Raw genomic sequence first — 20,883 nt, 5'->3', positions numbered from 1 at the left:
ATCTCCCCACCACCACCAGTCTGCCCGTTTACTCTGTCTTACTGCCTGGCCCTTCCAGTTCATTCTTCTTCCTCAACACCCTGTTCTCTGTTGCACCCCTTTCCCTCCACACACACACACACACACACACACACACGTTTTCCAGGGGCGTAAATTCATCCTGGTGCGCCCCTCCCCCCACCACCACCACCTTTAAAATAAAGGGAGAATAAACACAGTGTGTATACATATAAAAACACACTACTTGCAGAAATAGCTAGGACTCTCAGCTGGTCAGGAATCGAAACCTGCAGTGAATTGGCAGGTCTCCAGCTACGCTGTATGACAACGGCCATTTGGTCAGGGCAAAACTCATGAAATTCAGCCGTCTGCAGCATGCAGAATCATCATTCACCAGTAGGTCCATCTCACAGTCCAGCAGCAGTAGTGGGTGCAGTGCCTCTTGCTGCAGAGCAGGCTGAGCGGTACCAGGCCGCAGCCATCCTGTCTACTATTGCAGGTGTTAGCAGGGCTCCAGGGACAGAGACAATTAACAGCTGAGGGTACGTCACCGAGCTCTGTTGGAAGAGCAGTGGTCACACTTGGATGCTGCTGTAAACCACACAAGTGCTGTTGTACATGCAGTTGCCCCTTCAGGGCTTGGAGCCCGGAGGCAGGCGTCTCCATTGCCTCTGGGACTTATGCCCTTGTCCCATTCTATTTCTCTGTTTTCTTCCCCACTGCCTGTTCTCTTTTTTTTTTTCCTCTCTCACCAACCCCAATCTTTTATCTTTCCTCCCCCACCCGTTTTTCTCTCTATTCACTCACCCCTCAATTTTCTCATTCTCTTTATTCCCCTACCCCGTTCTGTCTTACCCCAACCCTCCAATCTTTCACCTTCTATTTCTTCTCCCACTCTTGTTCTCTCTCCTTCCTACATCTGTTTTCTCTCTTTCCCATCCACCGTTCTCTGCATAACAGTAGAGTGAGGGTTGAGCTTTCACAAACTAATCATTCCAATTAAATTATATATTAGAGGCAGGAATGGTCTTCTATAGCCACCAAATCAGCTATCAAACTAGCAACCCCCTTTTCCAGTGTGTTACCTGTGTCAACAGTTAATTGCATGATTTAGAGAACACTGTCTGTCTTATTATCTCTGTATGTGTGGTATAATACACTCAGATGTGCCATGTCTGCTTGGATGACAATGATAATTTGTTTAGAATCTTCCTGGAGAGAATCTCTCAAGAAACAAGAGGCTTTGTGATATTGGCCTCTGGTTTCAAGAGTATGGAGAGCACTGGAATGACAAGGAAGACTCCGATAGATTAGATGCAGAGTAAATGTAAAATGAATGAATTAATGTATAAAATGCACTTTCAACCCTGTAGTGTTTTTGAGTAATAAATATACATGCCATCGCGCTTTCTTCTCGTGGCAATAGCAGTGATTGTTCTGTACTCTATAAACACTACGTACATTGTGAGTGCATTGTTTACATAAATTCGCTCCATCTTAAGGGGGGTACACACGGAGAGATCAGTGCTTAAATTCTAAGCAATCTGACTATACTGCTTAGAACTTAAGCACTGATGTTTCCGTGTGTACCGCCCACAGCGATAGCGATGCACAGTCCCGCATGTTACTACCACTGGTGTCAGATTGGCCTCAATTTAGCACATCACTCAGCACTGTGCTGAGCGGCAGGGGGGGGGGGGGGGGGGGGCTTGCTGAGCGGTCTGTGTTAAGATCACTCCGCACACATCTCTCCCGTCAGTACTGGCCTTAAGACACTGCACCTGATCTGTTGGGAGCTTCCTCCTTTAAATGTGGTTCTCTATACTGTAAAATATGAGGACTACACCTGCGTGGTATTGGACATTATATGCAGATATTCCAGGAATGGAACAGCCACAGGATCCAAATACTGTACATTACCCTGCAGACTTTATTCCTAAATTATCTCATTCCTGGTTGTATAACCTTGAATATAGAGGTCTCTGTGATAAGAGTTGCTACAGGGATAGATATTGGCTATGCTTTCATTTTACTGTGACTTGGAAGGAGGAAATGGAGGATTCCATATGGTGTTAATGCTGAAATGGCGCCATTTATGGAGTGGAGGCAATATTATCTGGCAGAGAAACAATCTGTTTGAGTTTTGTCTTTTCTTTGTTAGGAGGCTGTACATTGTAGTAGTAAAGCTGGTCCATGTTCAACAAGCCAGGGTATGCCATAATTATTCCCCTAGTGACCAAAGCTGCTAGATCACATGTGGGAGCATAGCCAGAACTTTGTGAACATTTTGAAGGGGCCACTGTCCCAATTCCACAGCAGTTGTTAATTTTATGCCTCATAGTAGTGCCCTAGTTCACATTATGTCACATTGTAGGGCAGCCACAGGGCTGGCTCCAGGCATGTTCAAATAGAGTGGCCGAACAGGGCGCCACACTCAATGGGCGCCGCTAGCTCTCGACGCTGTATTGGAGCCTGCCTTGGAGCCAGGTCCCTGTCTGCACAGCATCCGTCCCGCGGCCTGCTTCCCACAGCCCCCATGTAAGCTGCGCCGGCCCATGAGCCAATCAGAGCTCGCAGACCGGCAGCCAAGGCTCCTGATTGGCTGCCAGACAGTGAGCTGTGATTGGCTCGCGGACCGGCGCCTAATTGGAGCTGGGGAGTCACTCAGTCAGTCATGCCCGCGCTGGAAAACTGGCGGCTCCCTCCTTCCCCGTCCTCCCCAGTTCCTGCTCTACGCTCTTCTCTCCGACTCCGATGGCAGCGCCCGTGTCATGCCCTCCTGCACAGGTACTGTCTCACTCCCTCCGCGTCCTCCTGTCTGCGCTTCCCAGGCAGCAGCTGAGATCTAGTTGTTGCAGCAGCAGCTGCTGACATTGGGGGCATATCTGGCACTGTGGGGACGTGTATCTGGCATTGTGGCATATCTGGCACTGTGGAGACATGTGTATCTGGCATTGGGGGCATATCTGGAACTCTGGGGACATGTATCTGGCATTGTGGCATATCTGGCACTGTAGGACATGTGTATCTGGCACTGGGGGCATATATGTATCTGGCACTGTGGGGCATATATGTATCTGGCACTGTGGGGACTTGTATCTGGCACTGCTGGGGGGCATATCATGTGTATCTAGCACTATACTGGAGACGTGTAAGGAACACTCTGTGGCTGTTATGTGTAAGGCTGCTAATTGTGTGTGTAGAGGGGGTGTGAAAATATATTTATTTATAGTTTGAAGTTGCAAGGCCACACCCACTTTTCCAGGAAAGGCCTGGAGCCGTCCCTGGGCTGACGGAACGCATTATGCAACACATTACCTCCAGTTCACATTGTGACATAGTGTCCACAGTTCATATTATGGCACATTACAGTCCCGCCAGTTCATACAAATTTGTCCTCGTATATATAGTCTCAATACACCACACAGCAGGAGATGCCTGGCGTGAGTGACCTGACTGGTCCCATGGAACTCCGCTAGCGTTGGGCGTCTTATTTTGCCAAAATTGCATTTCTCTAACGTCCTAAGTGGATGCTGGGGACTCCGTAAGGACCATGGGGAATAGCGGCTCCGCAGGAGACTGGGCACATCTAAAGAAAGCTTTAGGACTATCTGGTGTGCACTGGCTCCTCCCCCTATGACCCTCCTCCAAGCCTCAGTTAGATCTCTGTGCCCGAACGAGAAGGGTGCACACTAGGGGCTCTCCTGAGCTTCTTAGTGAAAGTTTTAGTTTAGGTTTTTTATTTTCAGTGAGACCTGCTGGCAACAGGCTCACTGCATCGAGGGACTAAGGGGAGAAGAAGCGAACTCACCTGCGTGCAGAGTGGATTGGGCTTCTTAGGCTACTGGACATTAGCTCCAGAGGGACGATCACAGGCCCAGCTTGGATGGGTCCCAGAGCCGCGCCGCCGGCCCCCTTACAGAGCCAGAAGGCAGAAGAGGTCCGGAAAATCGGCGGCAGAAGACGTCCTGTCTTCAACAAGGTAGCGCACAGCACTGCAGCTGTGCGCCATTGCTCTCAGCACACTTCACACTCCGGTCACTGAGGGTGCAGGGCGCTGGGGGGGGGGCACCCTGAGACGCAATAAAAAACACCTTGGATGGCAAAAAATGCATCACATATAGCTCCTGGGCTATATGGATGCATTTAACCCCTGCCAGAATATACAGAAAAACGGGAAGATAAGGCCGCCGATAAGGGGGCGGAGCCGATCTCCTCGGCACACTGGCGCCATTTTCCCTCACAGCTCCGTTGGAGGGAAGCTCCCTGGCTCTCCCCTGCAGTCACTACACTACAGAAAGGGTTAAAAAAGAGAGGGGGGCACTAATTAGGCGCAGTATTAACTATACAGCAGCTATAAGGGGAAAAACACTTATATAAGGTTATCCCTGTATATATATAGCGCTCTGGTGTGTGCTGGCAAACTCTCCCTCTGTCTCCCCAAAGGGCTAGTGGGGTCCTGTCCTCTATCAGAGCATTCCCTGTGTGTGTGCTGTATGTCGGTACTTTTGTGTCGACATGTATGAGGAGAAAAATGATGTGGAGACGGAGCAGATTGCCTGTAATAGTGATGTCACCCCCTAGGGGGTCGACACCTGAGTGGATGAACTGTTGGAAGAAATTACGTGACAGTGTCAGCTCTGTATAAAAGACAGTGGTTGACATGAGACAGCCGGCTACTCAGCTTGTGCCTGTCCAGACGTCTCATAGGCCGTCAGGGGCTCTAAAGCGCCCGTTACCTCAGATGGCAGATATAGACGCCGACACGGATACTGACTCCAGTGTCGACGGTGAAGAGACAAATGTGACTTCCAGTAGGGCCACACGTTACATGTTTGAGGCAATGAAAAATGTTTTACACATTTCTGATAATACGAGTACCACCAAAAAGGGGTATTATGTTCGGTGAGGAAAAACTACCTGTAGTTTTCCTGAATCTGAGAAATTAAATGAGGTGTGTGATGATGCGTGGGTTTCCCCCGATAACAACTGATAATTTCTAAAATGTTATTGGCATTATATCCTTTCCCGCCAGAGGTTAGGGTGCGTTGGGAAACACCCCCTAGGGTGGATAAACGCTCACACGCTTGTAAGGGCTCGAACCTCTCCTGAGATGGCCGCCCTTAAGGATCCTGCTGATAGAAAGCAGGAGGGTATCCTAAAATGTATTTACACACATACTGGTGTTATACTGCGACCAGCAATCGCCTCAGCCTGGATGTGCAGTGCTGGGTCGGCGTGGTCGGATTCCCTGACTGAAAATATTGATACCCTAGATAGGGACAGTATATTTTTGCCTATAGAGCATTTGAAAGATGCATTTCTATATATGCGTGATGCACAGCGGAATATTTGCCGACTGGCATCAAGAGTAAGTGCGTTGTCCATTTCTACCAGTAGAGGGTTATGGACACGTCAGTGGTCAGGTGATGCGTATTCCAAATGGGGTCGCATCTTCAGATGCATCAGCGGATAACCCTGTCACCAAGGACAAGGTTGTCCCTCCTGTAGTGGTTGCAGAGTGCTCATCTTCTAGAGGGCCGCAGATTCGGCATTCAGGACTGGGTCCTGGTGACCACGGATGCCAGCCTGCGAGGCTGGGGAGCAGTCACACAGGGAAGGAATATCCAGGGCTTAGGGTCAAGCCTGGAGACATCACTTCACATAAATATCCTGAAGCTAAGTGACATTTACAATGCTCTAAGCTTAGCAAGACCTCTGCTTCAAGGTCAGCCGGTGTTGATCCAGTCGGACAACATCACGGCAGTCACCCACGTAAACAGACAGGGTGGCACAAGAAGCAGGAGGGCAATGGCAGAAGCTGCAAGGATTCTTCGCTGGGCGGAAAATCATGTGATAGCACTGTCGGCAGTATTCATTCCGGGAGTGGACAACTGGGAAGCAGACTTCCTCAGCACGACCTCCACCCGGGAGAGTGGGGACTTCACCCAGAAGTCTTCCACATGATTATAAACCGTTGGGAAAAACTCGACAGGTATTGCGCCAGGTCCAGGGACCCTCAGGCAATAGCTGTAGACGCTCTGGTAACACCGTGGGTGTACCAGTCAGGGTATGTGTTCCCTCCTCTGCCTCTCATACCCAAGGTACTGAGATTGATAAGATGGAGAGGAGTAAGCACTATATTCGTGGCTCCGGATTGGCCAAGAAGGACTTGGTAACCGGAACTTCAAGAGATGCTCACGGAGGATCCGTGGCCTCTACCTCTAAGAAGGGACCTGCTCCAGCAAGGACCCTGTCTGTTCCAAGACTTACCGCGGCTGCGTTTGACGGCATGGCGGTTGAACGCCGGATCCTGAAGGAAAAAAGGCATTCCGGATGAAGTCATCCCTATCCTGATCAAAGCCAGGAAGGATGTAACCGCAAAAACATTATCACCGCAATTGGCGAAAATATGTTGCGTGGTGCGAGGCCAGTAAGGCCCGACGGAGGAAATTCAACTGGGTCGATTCCTACATTTCCTGCAAACAGGAGTGTCTATGGGCCTGAAATTAGGGTCCATTAAGGTTCAAATTTCGGCCCTGTCAATTTTCTTCCAAAAAGAACTAGCTTCAGTCCCTGAAGTTCAGACGTTTGTAAAAGGGGTACTGCATATACAGCCTCCTTTTGTGCCTCCAGTGGCACTTTGGGATCTCAATGTAGTTTTGGGTTCCAAAAGTCACATTGGTTTGAACCACTTAAATCTGTGGAGTTAAAATATCTCACATGGAAAGTGGTCATGCTGTTGGCCCTGGCCTGGGCCAGGCGTGTGTCAGAATTGGCGGCTTTATCCTAAAAAAGCCCTTATCTGATTTTCCATTCGGACAGGGCGGAATTGAGGACTCGTCCTAAAGTTTCTCCCTAAGGTGGTTTCAGCGTTTCACCTGAACCAACTTATTTGTGGTGCCTGCGGCTACTAGGGACTTGGAGGACTCCAAGTTGCTAGACGTTGTCAGGGCCCTGAAAATATATGTTTCCAGGACGGCTGGAGTCAGGAAATCTGACTCGCTGTTTATCCTGTATGCACCCAACAAGCTGGGTGCTCCTGCTTCTAAGCAGACTATTGCTCGTTGGATTTGTAGTACAATTCAGCTTGCACATTCTGTGGCAGGCCTGCCACAGCCAAAAATCTGTAAATGCCCACTCCACAAGGAAGGTGGGCTCATCTTGGGCGGCTGCCCGAGGGGTCTCGGCTTTACAACTTTGCCGAGCAGCTACTTGGTCAGGAGCAAATACGTTTGTAAAATTCTACAAAATTTATATCCTGGCTGAGGAGGACCTGGAGTTCTCTCATTTGGTGCTGCAGAGTCATCCGCACTCTCCCGCCCGTTTGGGAGCTTTGGTATAATCCCCATGGTCCTTACGGAGTCCCCAGCATCCACTTAGGACGTTAGAGAAAATAAGAATTTACTTACCGATAATTCTATTTCTCGTAGTCCGTAGTGGATGCTGGGCGCCCATCCCAAGTGCGGATTGTCTGCAATACTGGTGCATAGTTATTGTTACCAAAAAAATCGGGTTATTGCTGTAGTGAGCCATCTTTTCTAGAGGCTCCTCTGTTATCATGCTGTTAACTGGGTTCAGATCACAAGTTGTACGGTGTGATTGGTGTGGCTGGTATGAGTCTTACCCGGGATTCAAAATCCTTCCTTATTGTGTACGCTCGTCCGGGCACAGTATCCTAACTGAAGCTTGGAGGAGGGTCATAGGGGGAGGAGCCAGTGCACACCAGATAGTCCTAAAGCTTTCTTTAGATGTGCCCAGTCTCCTGCGGAGCCGCTATTCCCCATGGTCCTTACGGAGTCCCCAGCATCCACTACGGACTATGAGAAATAGAATTATCGGTAAGTAAGTTCTTATTTTTTGTCACAAAACCAATTGATTATGCTGATTAATTTTATAAGTGACACTTGTATATCTGTGAGCCTGTATATGAAGCACAATAGAACTTGGTATGAAAAAATAGGATTTTAATTACCTACCGGTAAATCCTTTTCTCATAGTCTGTAGAGGATACTGGGGTCCATTTAGTACCATAGGGGGTATAGACGGGTCCACTATGAGCCATGGGCACTTTAAGAATTTGATAGTGTGGGCTGGCTCCTCCCTCTATGCCCCTCCTACCAGACTCAGTCTAGAAAAGTGTGCCCGAGGAGACGGACATACTTTGAGAGAAGAACAGATAAGGATAGTGGCGAGATTCCGAACCAGCACACACAACAAGAGGAAAGCCAAGCTAACCAAAGTTGACAAAGGCCCCAGATAGGGGAAGAAATGCGTTGGTGGAGGAGGGGATCCGGTTGGTGAGGACACTGACATTTTGCCATTTGCACTGACGTGACACCCGGGACCGCCAGTCATTATTTTAAGAACGTATTTGAACGGTCTAAACCACAGTTCTAATCAATCCAGTAATTATTTCACTGTATCACTTGCCTGGAAAGCCTCTTCATAAAAGAAGGAATGCCTTGCACTGCACTTTATGCTTATTGCTGAATTTTTATCCATTTTACAATTAGTGTTTGTCTTTTATGTGCATTAAAATTGTGTTACACTATATGCACTTTTCTTCCATTTTATATTCCCATTGAAATAACGGTACGGTGTATGAAAACGAATTGGAAAAGCGCTGGTTAAGTTATTACTTAATTTTCTTGTATTAGGAACAGCAACGGCTGAACCAACATTACTTAACCAAGTAACAGTGCAGGAAGAACGAAGCACTGCGCAGGCACCCAGTATCCTCTACGGACTACGAGAAAAGGATTTACCGGTAGATAATTAAATCCTATTTACTCTTACGTCCTAGAGAATACTGGGGTCCATTTAGTACCATGGGGATGTACCAAAGCTCCCAAATCTGGTGGGAGAGTCCTGAGGTTCCTGCAGAACTGATTGACCAAACTGAAGGTCCTTAGAGGCCAAAGTATCGCACTTGTAGAATTTAGCAAACATGTTCGAACCTGACCAAGTAGCTGTTGAGCAGAGCTGTAAAGCCGAGACACCCCGGGCAGCCGCGCAGGAAGAACCCACCGACCTAGTAGAGTGGGCCTGTACAGATGTTGGACATGGCAAACCTGCCATGAAATAAGCATGCTGGATAGTAAGTCTGATCCAGCGTGCAATTGTCTGCTTTGAAGCAGGACACCCAATCTTATTGGGATAATAAAGAACAAACAGCGAGTCCGTCTTTCTGTGATGAGCTGTTTTTTTCACATACACCTTCAAAGCCCTCAAAACATCCAAAGACTTTGAAGTAGCAGTGGTGTCGGTGACAATCGGTACCACAATAGGTTGCTTGATGTGAAATGCGGACACCACTTTAGGAAGAAATTGCTGACGAGTTCTGAGTTCAGCTCTGTCCGCATGGAAAATTAAATAGGGGCTTTTGTGAGACAAAGCCCCCAGCTCCGACACACGTCTTGCCGAAGCCAAGGCCGACAGTGTGACGGTCTTCCACGTAAGATATTTTACGTCCACCTCCTGTAACAGTTCAAACCAGTCCGATTGGAGGAACTGCAGCACCACATTGAGATCCCAAGGTGCTGTGGGAGGTACAAAGGGAGGTTGGATGTGCAGAACACCTTTCAAGAACATATGGACCTCAGGGAGAGAAGCCATTGTTTCTGAAAGAAAATGGACAAGGCCGGAATCTGGACTTTTATGGAGCCCAGACGCAGGCCCACATCCACGCCTGCCTGCAGAAAATGCAGGAAACATCCCAGATGAAATTCCACCATAGAATAATTTCTACTCTCACACCAAGAGATGTATTTCTTCCAAATACGATGGTAATGCTTAGACGTTACCCCCTTCCTGGCTTGGATCATAGTCGGGATACCCTTGTTAGGGATCCCTCTCCTGGCTAGAATCAGCCGTTCAACTTCCATGCCATCAAACGTAGCCGCGGTAAGTCCTGATAGACGAACGGGCCCTGTTACAGAAGATCCTTGCAAAGAGGTAGAGGCCACGGATCTTGAAGAAGATGTGAGGCCTGCAGAAGGGCGTTGCATATGGAGTTCCATGTTGATTGGAAGGATGACTTCCTGACTTGCCCATCTTCCGTCAGACTGCACCCCCTGAGTGACTGCTCCCCAACCTCTGAGGCTTGCGTCTGTGGTTAACAGAATCCAGTTCTGAATTCCGAACCTCCGTTTCGCGACGAGGTGAGAAAACTGTAGCCACCACAGAAGGGAGATCCTGGCCTTTGGTGACAGACTGATCCTCTAGTGCATGTGAAGATGCGATCCAGACCCAGACCATTTGTCCAACAGATCGAGCTGGAAGGGTCTTGCGTGAAATCTTCCGTATTGAAGTGCCTCGTAAGAGGCCACCATTTTTCCCAAAAGGCAAATGCACAGATGCACCGACACCCGGGTTGGCTTCAGGACATCCCGAACCATCGACTGGATTACCAATGCCTTTTCCAACGGAAGGAACACCTTTTGTGACTCCGTGTTCAGTATCATTCCCAGGAATGAGAGCCTCCGTGTTGGCTCTAGGTGAGATTTCGGAAGGTTTAGAATCCACCCGTGATCCTGGAGGAGTTTGGTTGAGAGACCAATGCTGTCCAGCAACCTTTCCCTGGACGGCGCTTTTATCAGGAGATCGTCCAGGTACGGAATTATGTTCACTACCTGTTTGCGGAGAAGAAACGTCATCTCTGAATACCCTCGGTGCCGTGCAAATGGCAGGGCCTGGAACTGGTTGTGACAGTCCTGCAGTGCAAACCGGAGATGAGCCTGATGAGACGGCCAGATCGGAATGTGAAGGTACGCATCCTTGATATCCAGAGACACTAGGATTCCCCCTCCTCCAGACTTGAGAGACTCCATCTTGAATTTGAACACTCGTAAGTACAGGTTCAAAGACTTGAGGTTCAGAATTGGTCTTACCGAACCGTCAGGCTTCGGTACTACAAACAAGTTGGAATAGTACCCCTTGTTTAGTAGATGAGGTGGAACTGGAACAATTACCTGAGTCTGTACCAGTTTTTGGATGGCATGCTATAAAGTTATACTTGCCTCTTGTGAAACTGGCAAGCCTGATTTGAAGAATCTGTGAGGTGGGAGCTTTTGGAACTCCAGTCTGTAGCCCTGGGAAATAAGATCTATGACCCAGGGATCCTGGCACGAATTTGACCAGATCTGACTGAAGAATTGTAGGCGGGTTCCCACCTGACAGCCTTCCAGGCATTGCGGTCCACCGTCATGCTGAAGTCTTTGAGGAAGCAGAGCCTGAGCTCTGTTCCTGAGCACCTGCTGCTGCTGGTTGGCATGGTTTACCTCTTGCACCGCTGGAGGACGTAAAAGCACCTTTGGATTTCCCCTTGAACTTTGCCGTCCGAAAGTACTGTAACTTAGAAGCTGAATAAGTCTTCTTGGTTGGGGTGACTGCGGAAGGAAGATACGTAGACTTTCCCGCAGTAGCTGTGGAGATCCATTTGTTTAATTAATCTCCAAACAAGGCCTCACCTGTGAGTGGTAGGACTTCTACGCCGTTCCTGGAGTCCGCGTCAGCAGTGCACTGGCGTAGCCACAATCCGTGCGTGTCGACACTGCCATAGTGGTGGTGCGTGCGTTAAGCACGCCTATTTCCTTTATGGCTTCCACCATAAAGTTCGCAGACTCCTGTATATGTTGCAGGAATAAGACAACATCCCCCCCTAGATAAGGAATCTAACCCCTCAATTAGGTTACCTGACCATTTAGCAATGGCTTTAGTGATCCACGCACATGCAATAGTGGGTCTTTGGGCCACCCCAGTAGCTGTGTACAATGATTTGAGTGTAGTCTCAATTTTACGATCAGCCGTGTCTTTCAGGGAGGCTGCACCAGGAACAGGCAATACAATTTTTCGTAACAGCCTAGAAACTGATGCGTCCACTATCGGTGGATTTTCCCATTTTTTCCTATCCTCCAGTGGAAAAGGAAAAGATGAGAGCAACCTTTTAGGGATCTAAAACTTCTTATCAGGATTAACCCATGGGTATTCAATTCCTTTGACACAGGAAAGGTAACTGAGGACTTCTTTTTTACATAAAAATAATATTCCTCACATGCCTCTGGCACCTTATCAGGAATATGCAGAACATCTCTGATAGTCTGTATAAGAGCCTCTATTCCCTGTGACAGAGCTGCATTCCCCCCCCCCCCTTCCCCTCTGAGTCCACCTCCCCCTCCTCCATGTCTGACCTGTCAGCATCAGTGTCAGACTGCAGGATATGGGCCAGAGATCAGTTTTGCGGACAAATGGGTGAGGATTGAGACGCTCTTTTGGGGACTGAGTCTCTGTTCAGTCTGTTTTAAGTATTGCGTCTCTCATTGCGGGACAATTTTGTAGAAAGCGTGGAGATCATTCCTTTCAGCCCCGCTATTCTGTGAACCCTGAGTACCCAGTAGTGAGCTCCCTGGTGAAGAGAAACACTCCACTGTACAAGAAACACACTCTTTGCCTGACATAATGTAAATGTGATAGCACACACACACAGGAAAAGGTTAAGCACAAGTAACCCACAAAGAGTGCAAACCGGAGACACAGAGTTGTTTGGAACCAGCCCCCACCGCGCCCATACCTCTAATGCCAAGCTTAGCCGGGTCACAGACTAAGTACCCTGATAGGGGACCTAGTACACTAATTGTCGCTTCCCCCTGCTATGACCCCCTGGTACCGCTGAGGTAATTTGGAGTCACACCGGAGGAGCTGCGCGTGCCTGTCCTGTCTGTGTCCACTGCAGAGGGAAAATGGCGCTGGTGAGCTGCTGGATCCTCTCATTGTGAAGCTCTGCCCATCAATGGTGCGCGGTCTTCCCGCTTTTTTTGTACTGACTGAGGTCATTTTTGTGCTTAAAATGGAGCAGAACCGTTTTAAGGCTGTGTTTGCCAGTTTGGGTACTGTGTTTGGAGACGCATTCTGCCCCGTTTCGAAGCCGCGCATCTCCGTACCTTCGCTCCGCCATAATGGCCGGTGCCCCACTAACCGGGATGCCGGCTCAGTTCTCGCCACTCTTCATTCTTCTGGCTCTGTTAGGGGTGGCGGCGTGCTGCGGGAATGTACGCTCGCCTTGTTGGGGCTTGCGAATAGTTCCCTCAGGAGCTCAGTGTCCTGCCAGCGGGGAACGGGACCATTAACCCTTCGAGAGGTTGGGCCTTTCACCCCCCTAAGTCCCACGAAGCAAGCAGGCTGATGCCATCCAGTCCTGCCTGAAAACAACAAACAGAGAAAATAAATGCAGAAAACTCTTCAGGAGCTTCCTTCAGCATGACCGGCTCCTCCGGGCACATTTTCTAAACTGAGTCTGGTAGGAGGCGCATAGAAGGAGGAGCCAGCCCACACTATCAAATTCTTAAAGTGTCCAGGGCTCCTAGTGGACCCGTCTATACCCCCTATGGTACTAAATGGACCCAGTATCCTCTAGGATGCAGGGACGTGCGGTGAGCTAAATAGCTCAGGAGGCACTAGCTAGCATCAGAGCTAGATTTACTCACAAAATATGAGCCAAAGGGTACATCTGGGCATTATACACAGGTGCAGCAGTATAAACTCCTGGAAATTTGGTGAGTTTTGATCAGAGATGTGCGGAAAAGATAAGCAGGTGAGGCACTGCCTCACCTGTCATAGACTTTTACTCCGGAGTTTTGGCTATAAAAATGATTAGAATAATGCAAAGATGATATTTCAAACATATTCTTTGTATTTTTGATATACTTTATACAATCAAAACTCTGGTACAAACGTAAGTATGACAGGAAAGGCTCTGCCTCACCCCACCGCACGTCACTGCTAGGACGTAAGAGAAAAAGCTGCTGCATTGTAACATTTCGGATGCAGATTCAGAGACTCAGGTGGACATTTACTAAGCAGTGATAAAAGTGGAGACGTGAACCAGTGGAGAAGTTACCCATGGCCACCAATCAGCTGCTCTGTATACTTTTATATTATGCAAATTATAAATGTTAGGTCAATGCTGATTGGTTGCCATGGGCAACTTCTCCAGTGCCTCACTTCTCCACTTTTATCACTGCTTAGTAAATGTCCCCCTCAGTTGCAAACAGATATAAAGGTGTTGCATATAAAATTAATCAGCTAAGACGCATTTTCGGGGGAAAAAAGTTAAAAAGATGACTAATGCTAGCAGATTCTAACAAGACCTGCAGCAAAGAAGTATGAGAACACATCTGTATTATGCCACACTATAGTGCTTCCACTTCATATTGTGCCACACTACGGTGCCCCCCCGTTCATGTTATGTAACATTATATTGCTTTCCAGTTCATTTTATGCCACATTACAATGAGCAAGTGTAGGTGCATAACTAGATATATTGTAGGCCTGAAGGCAAACGTTTGTAAGGGCCCCTATGAATCACCCAAAGGTGATGTATATAACACATGTAACAGTGACAGGGAAGGTGGCCCCTCTCAGCTCTGGGCCCTATAGCAGCTGCAATGCCTGCACATATGGTAGCTATGCCCTTGATAACACACATGCTTATACGTATCCAAGCCTAATACTATTATAGATGTTTTAGTGGGTGTGGATCATAGGACTAGGTCGACCACTATTGGTCGACAGTAACTAGGTCGACACCTGTAATACGTTGACGCGGTCATTAGGTCGACATGAGTTGTAAAGTGACCAGGAACCCCAATTAGTGCAGTGTGTGTGTGTGTGTGTGTGTGTGTGTGTGTGTGTGTGTGTGTGTGTGTGTGTGTGTGTGTGAAAGCTTTGTGTGATAGAAAATCTACTCTTGTATTTGTGTCTGTATGCACGGGAGGGTTGCTGTGAGTGTACCTATTACAGAAGGTTTATAAAAGAGTAGAAGAGATTGCCTTTTGCTGAATATTAAATGTCAATAGAATTTTTTACATCTCCATTTTTTTCATCATATTGAGACTTGTATAACTAATTAGTAGTGCTTTTATATTAGGCAACTTGTGGGTTTAGTCAGTCTTTAGTAAGAACTAGCAATTACCTATGTAATATTGTTAAAATAGGAAGGAAGTAATTACCTGTGTCTGTATATTCAGATTGGGGTAAAATTGTAGACACAGACATGTATCTGATTGTCACTGTGGTGTTACAAAAACATTTTATTCCAGTTATATTGTGGTTAAGACTTTGTTAGCTCTGAGAGAATGGGCATTAGTTGTGCGATGTCATAAACGTTTGATAATTTCGGTAACTGTGTCTATTTCAGATGTATCTTCGTGAGTTACTGCGTCTCATGTATGATCGCTTCCACCAACACTTACTGTCTCTGGGAGAGGATGGCCTCCAGATGCTGTTCTGTCACAGGTGGATCCTGCTCTGTTTTAAAAGAGAGTTCTCTGACACTGAAGCTCTGAGGATGTGGGAAGCGTGCTGGGCGCACTACCAGGTACCCTTCTCGGCAGTGATAGGAGGTTTATTTCCATTCATGGCATTACAGAAAACATCATTATTTAGAACTTGAGTTAAATAGTAATGTGATATTGTGAAAGTAGAGTAGTGATAAGTAATGGTAAGTATTCCTATTGATGATCGTAATTGTGTTGATCCAGAGGAAGGGAAAACTATACCCCTAATGCAGAAGTTTCCAATTAAGCCTCGCCAGGGGTTGATGATGTCTTCATGATCAAAAATGTAAATCTGATAAATTCCCTGGACTAATTACACCAGCAATATTCTGTACTAGTTATAGGTACAGACATCATGTCTTGTAAGAAAGGTAACCAATGCCTTTTTAAATTGTGTTAGTGAATTAGCCACCACCCCATCAACATACGGTAAGGAATTCCATAGCTTAGCTGAGCCCCTTTCCTATTCTTATGGTGAAACGTACTTCCAGTTGCAGTCCTTTTACTGATCTTAAATATACTGTATTTACAGCTACTTTGTAGACCCCTAAGTCACCTTTGTAAAGTTCTCTGATATTCTTTTTATAAAGTTGGCTGCATATTGTATGCTATACATCCCGCAACTCTTGCATGCAAAGCAGCATTTCTAAGTGTAAAGTACATCTCCTACGTTGTGAGGACTTCCAGGTTCATCACCCGTGATCCCTAATGCTCAAGTTGCGGCAGGGACAGAGAGGGATCCTACAGTGTCAGCGGCACACTTTAATGCATTTAGGGATTGTGGCAAAAATGTGTGACCACATTTCTTGTGAGGTACGTACACCGTGCCTACAGTGAGGTGTCCAAGAGAGTACCCCATATTCACAGTGGTATAATTAACATTTTATACAATATTTATATGCACTTAATCCTAAATTTATATACATTAAGGGACAGATTTTTCCACAGCGAATTCTCTGTCTGCGTCTTAAACCAGTCACCCGACAGATTGTGTGTCTGAGTTTGCAATCACTACAGCAACTCACGTGCTCCCATAACATGCCCATAAGTTCGACGCACTGCTGATGTCGGACTCGGTTGAGCAATTTTTTTATTTTGCGCATTCTTCCAGAGAAGCACTGCGCATGCATCCAGAGTCCATTTGCACAGATCCCCAGCTGTGATTGAGACACAAGGTCTCAAAAATGTCTTGAAAATGTATTCACCGATCAACAGTGAAAGGGAGTGACTAAACGAACGCACAGAATATCGGCACCTAGAATGGGCCTGGTGCAAGTTGTAAAGATGCACCAAGTGGTACAGTTGTGTCCTACATCCTTGCTGCAGTCACGTTAAACAGCCGACTCGGTAGCGCCGAGCGTATTTATTTGCAACTTTTTCCATCAAAATGCATCTTATTCACATCACTATGCGAATAGGACGCACAAGCCGTTTATGCTGATTAAAATCATATGCGCCATGGCTATATTCTGTGTGTGACTATGGCTGCATCTGCATATGATATGCAACGTTACAGTGTTTTCCTGGAAATCACTGTAAAGTAGCATTTCTTGTGCAGTCACAGCCGCACACAAATTATGGGCATGCCGCATAATATTTTAATCATCAGAGTATCCTTGTGCGTACTGTCTGCATAGCAATGTGAGTAAGATGCGTTTTCAGCAAAGAAAGACAACCATTGCTAACGGAGTTGCACGGGACTTGTCAGCTCACTCACTCCAGGCACCTGCGGCTGCATGGCACATTGGGGCAAGATGTCTGAGGACACCTCTGTATTTCACGCACAAAGTGGTTGTGTCAGTCCACACACATTTAGATGCATGCCTGTACACCAGGGCATTTGCATAAAGTCATAACATGTGACCGGAGTTTTCGAGAATAATAAAATTGTATGATTGTTTTCTTACTTGTTGACCTACTAAATGTGTGACACTATATGTATTCTGTATACCTTGTTGATATTAATAAAGAGATTTAAATTAAAAAAAGCTTGTGGCCCAATACCAATGCCTCTAGTGCAGCGCTATAACATAATATCATACTGTTTCTAAAATCCCCATGGGCTTTGATCTCGGCTTCCATTTATATCTCACCCACTGTGTTACTCTGTGTCTGCATGCGCGTTGTTGCAGCATGTGATAACAAATGGTTGGTGTGGTTTTGTGACACTTATATCTTCTTTAGACAGACTATTTCCACCTCTTTCTCTGTGTTGCGATAATTGTGCTATATGGAGATGATGTCATTGAGCAGCAGCTGCCGACTGACCAGATGCTGCTACATTTCAGTAACTTGGCCATGCATATGAATGGAGAGCTGGTTCTCAGAAAGGTGAGTTGCAGCATTTACCTGTGTGGAATGTTTGCTCTAAGCGAAGTGATATGTAAGGAAATACGTACGAGCTCACTATAATGTGAATGACGGCCTGAGCAATGGAATTGAGATACGCTTTTGTTTAATCTGCAGAAAGGACTTGTCCTAGAGTTTGGACTTTACTTCTCCATTCTTGGATACCTTGGTATATAAAGGGAACATTTCTGTGTGTCATGAAACTGCCTATTCCTGTAGTGCTGAGTTTTACATGTATACATTGTTTTACTTGCCATGTTCCTGCACCCCAACTGATTCCCTCTTGTCCTCCTCCTTCCACCAATTATGATGCTGGGTTTTGACTCTTTCTCCCATCATCTACTTGCTCCTCACATAAGTCTTACTTTCTGTAACACCTCTCCTTTCTCCTTTGTCCAGGCAAGGAGTTTGCTTTATCAGTTTCGACTCTTACCCAAGATCCCCTGCAGCCTGCATGACTTGTGTAAGTTGTGTAGTTCAGGAATGTGGGACAGTGGCTACATCCCTACAGTGGAGTGCACAGGCCAGCACCAAGACTCCAAGAGCTGCCTGTATGGTGGCACCGTAGTGGAACCACCGCCAGCCCTCCCCAAAGACAGCAAGAAAAGAAACAAATCACTTGATGTTTTCACCTTCAGAAAATAGTGCAATCTGCCACAGAGGCCAGGAAGAGGAGCAACCATCAATGATCTAGATGGGGAATGCGATTCTGACTCTATAGATATTTGTGGGAAAGGACCTAGGGGACACCTCTTCAAACACAGTCTCCATACGGACCAAAGCCGTGGAATTGTCATGGCACTGGAAGTGTAATCCTTTACATGTTGTTCAGTTTGACTTGGTTTTCATATTATGAACTACTACAGCAGGGTTTAGAGGGGAATTGTACAATAAAATGTCTCTTTCTATAACCGATGCCTAGATGTATCTTAATTCTTATTGGTCCACGTCATGAATCATCTTAGAGCCTTACATGCTAAACTGAAGGAGGTTATCCTAACACTGCATAGGAGATTATGTGCTGCGTATATGTGTGTGTCACACATACACAGAGGCCATGCACAGTATCCCACTACTAGACCTGGTGCTCTCTTTAGATCCAACCTCAAAGAATGACCAACATTATTTGGTTTGGGCAATGTCCTTTACTGTGTGTCCCAATTTGCGCCTGAAAGGAGCCTGTTCCTATACTGATTTGGTAATTCCGATCACTCTGATGGGTGGAGTGTGCTGGGAGTTGTATATTTCGGACAGGTTGGAAAGTTAGGGAGTACTGGTAATTTATTGTTCTGATCTTATTTTGTCCCAGACAATAAGCATGTGACATTTGTAAGAAATCTTTGATATCACCCAGCCTTTGTCAGCGAAGCACAATCCTGTCCCATTTTTGTTTCCTCCCCAAACTCCTATTTTACAATAATTATATAATATAACCCAATAAAATATCTTACACCAGGCTTTCACCAATCAATTTTTTTTTCTAATTAAAAAATAAATAAAAAATACCACCTGTGTTGTTTGTTTTCTCTGCCATGGATTTTTAATTATTATACCTCAGATATGTAAATGCATTCAGATGACATCTCAAAATTCTATTTTGCTTTGAAGGGGGGGAAGCAATTTATATAAGCTAGGTTCTTCCTTAGCACAACACAGTATATGTGCTTTCATTTCTAAAATATCATTTACTGTTTAATTAAACTCAATGATTATTATTTATTACAAGTTATTTATATAGCGCACACGTATTCCACAGAGCTTTACAGACAATAATTGTCCATTCACATCAGTCCCTGCCCCAGTGGAGCTTACAATCTATGTTCCGTACCACATGTACACGTAAATCGCCTACTCCGTAGGGACTTATATATATCGCATTTTGAAAATGAACTGTATCTTCCCAGTGGTCTATTGCAAAAAGCTTGTGAGTGTAGTGAGGCAGCCATTTTGTGTGCTGAACTAGTCTGGCCTATAAATTAATTACAAGCAAATAAGACCAATGGAATAGCCATTTCTTTAGTAAACAGGCACACATGCAGGAAATACAAGCAGAGGCCAGCTTAACTACAGTAGCTTGTAGTTAATTCTATTAATAGGTGTATATTGGGGATTAAACAAAGAGTGTAATAAAATAAAACAATTGATTGTCTGGAACATATTAAAAAAAAAAATATTATATTGCAAGCTGAGCACAAAACCCGCACACTGCTACCGGGATGTAGTTAAAGTGCAGCCGGACGGGATCCCAGCAGTCTTGTGTCCTGCCGTTTGTGGGGGGGTGGTGATTATGTTTAGACATTAGTAGAGGGGTTAGGGTGCCGGGTCAGGAAGTTTATGGTTAGGTGCCGGGGAGGGGGTGGGGGTTATGGTTAGGCACTTGGAAAGGGAGGCAAGGGTTAGGCACCAAGCAGGATGGTTAGGTTTAGGCAGTGGGAAAGGGGGGGTTAGGGTTAAGCACCCACAAGGGAGGGGTAGGGGGGCAGGGGTGGGTTAGGGTACTTTTGGAGGGGCTGTCGGGATTCTGATGGCCAGATGCCACTGTCGGGATTCTGACTGCTGGCATCCCGTCCATCGGGATAGCATACTGAATCCCTGCTACCATACCTGAGAAATGCACATTTCATTCACAACTGCTTTGTCAGCATTGCTGTCTAATCCAGGAGGAGATGGCGGAGAGGCAGCTGAATACCCGAGAGAGGACAGAGGGGGGAGAGGTAAAGTTGTTTATCATCGGCATAGAGGTGGTATTAAATGTCGAAGGAGCATACAAGTGCACCCAGAGAAGAAGAGAAGGGGGCCAAGTTCATCCCTGGGGAGTACGGAGGGGTATGTAGTGGAGTCGGAGGCAGACGCTGAGAAGGTGCGGTTAGCGAGGTAAGAGGCGAACCAGGCAAAGACAGTGCTAGAGAGGCCAATGGTCTGGAGGGTGCAGAGGAGGAGAAGATGATTCACAGTGTCGAATGCAGCAAAGAGGTCCAAGAGGATGAGCAGAAAGAAGTGAATCCTATATTTGGTCGAAAGTAGGTCATTGGTGACTTTGACAAGAAAAATTTCAGTTGAGTGGAGTGGGCAAAAGCCAGATTGAAGAGGATAATGGATGGAGTTGTAAGAGAGGTAGCTGGTGAGCCGGCTGTATACCAGGGAGGCCAATCACGGGCCATTTTTTCAATCCCGGGTATCGGGATTGAAAAATGGGCAT

General features: G+C 46.5%; 1 protein-coding gene across 4 annotated transcripts in view; it reads left to right on the top strand.

The window, feature by feature from the left end:
* The window catches only part of TBC1D16 (TBC1 domain family member 16), a 173,291-nt gene extending 154,102 nt beyond the window's left edge, over positions 1–19,189 (top strand). For all 4 annotated transcript variants that reach the window (XM_063960750.1, XM_063960748.1, XM_063960747.1 and 1 more), the window contains 3 exons: positions 15,197–15,376; positions 17,520–17,666; positions 18,084–19,189. In XM_063960750.1, the coding sequence (XP_063816820.1) occupies positions 15,197–15,376; positions 17,520–17,666; positions 18,084–18,329 (573 nt within the window). In that variant the 3' untranslated portion in view covers positions 18,330–19,189. The remainder of the gene's footprint in view (positions 1–15,196; positions 15,377–17,519; positions 17,667–18,083) is intronic.
* The last annotated feature ends 1,694 nt before the right edge of the window (positions 19,190–20,883 follow it).

Source organism: Pseudophryne corroboree, chromosome 3 (assembly GCF_028390025.1).
Source record: "Pseudophryne corroboree isolate aPseCor3 chromosome 3, aPseCor3.hap2, whole genome shotgun sequence".
In the NCBI taxonomy this organism is placed as follows: Eukaryota; Metazoa; Chordata; class Amphibia; order Anura; family Myobatrachidae; genus Pseudophryne; species Pseudophryne corroboree.
This window is presented reverse-complemented; position numbering and strand designations above follow the sequence as displayed.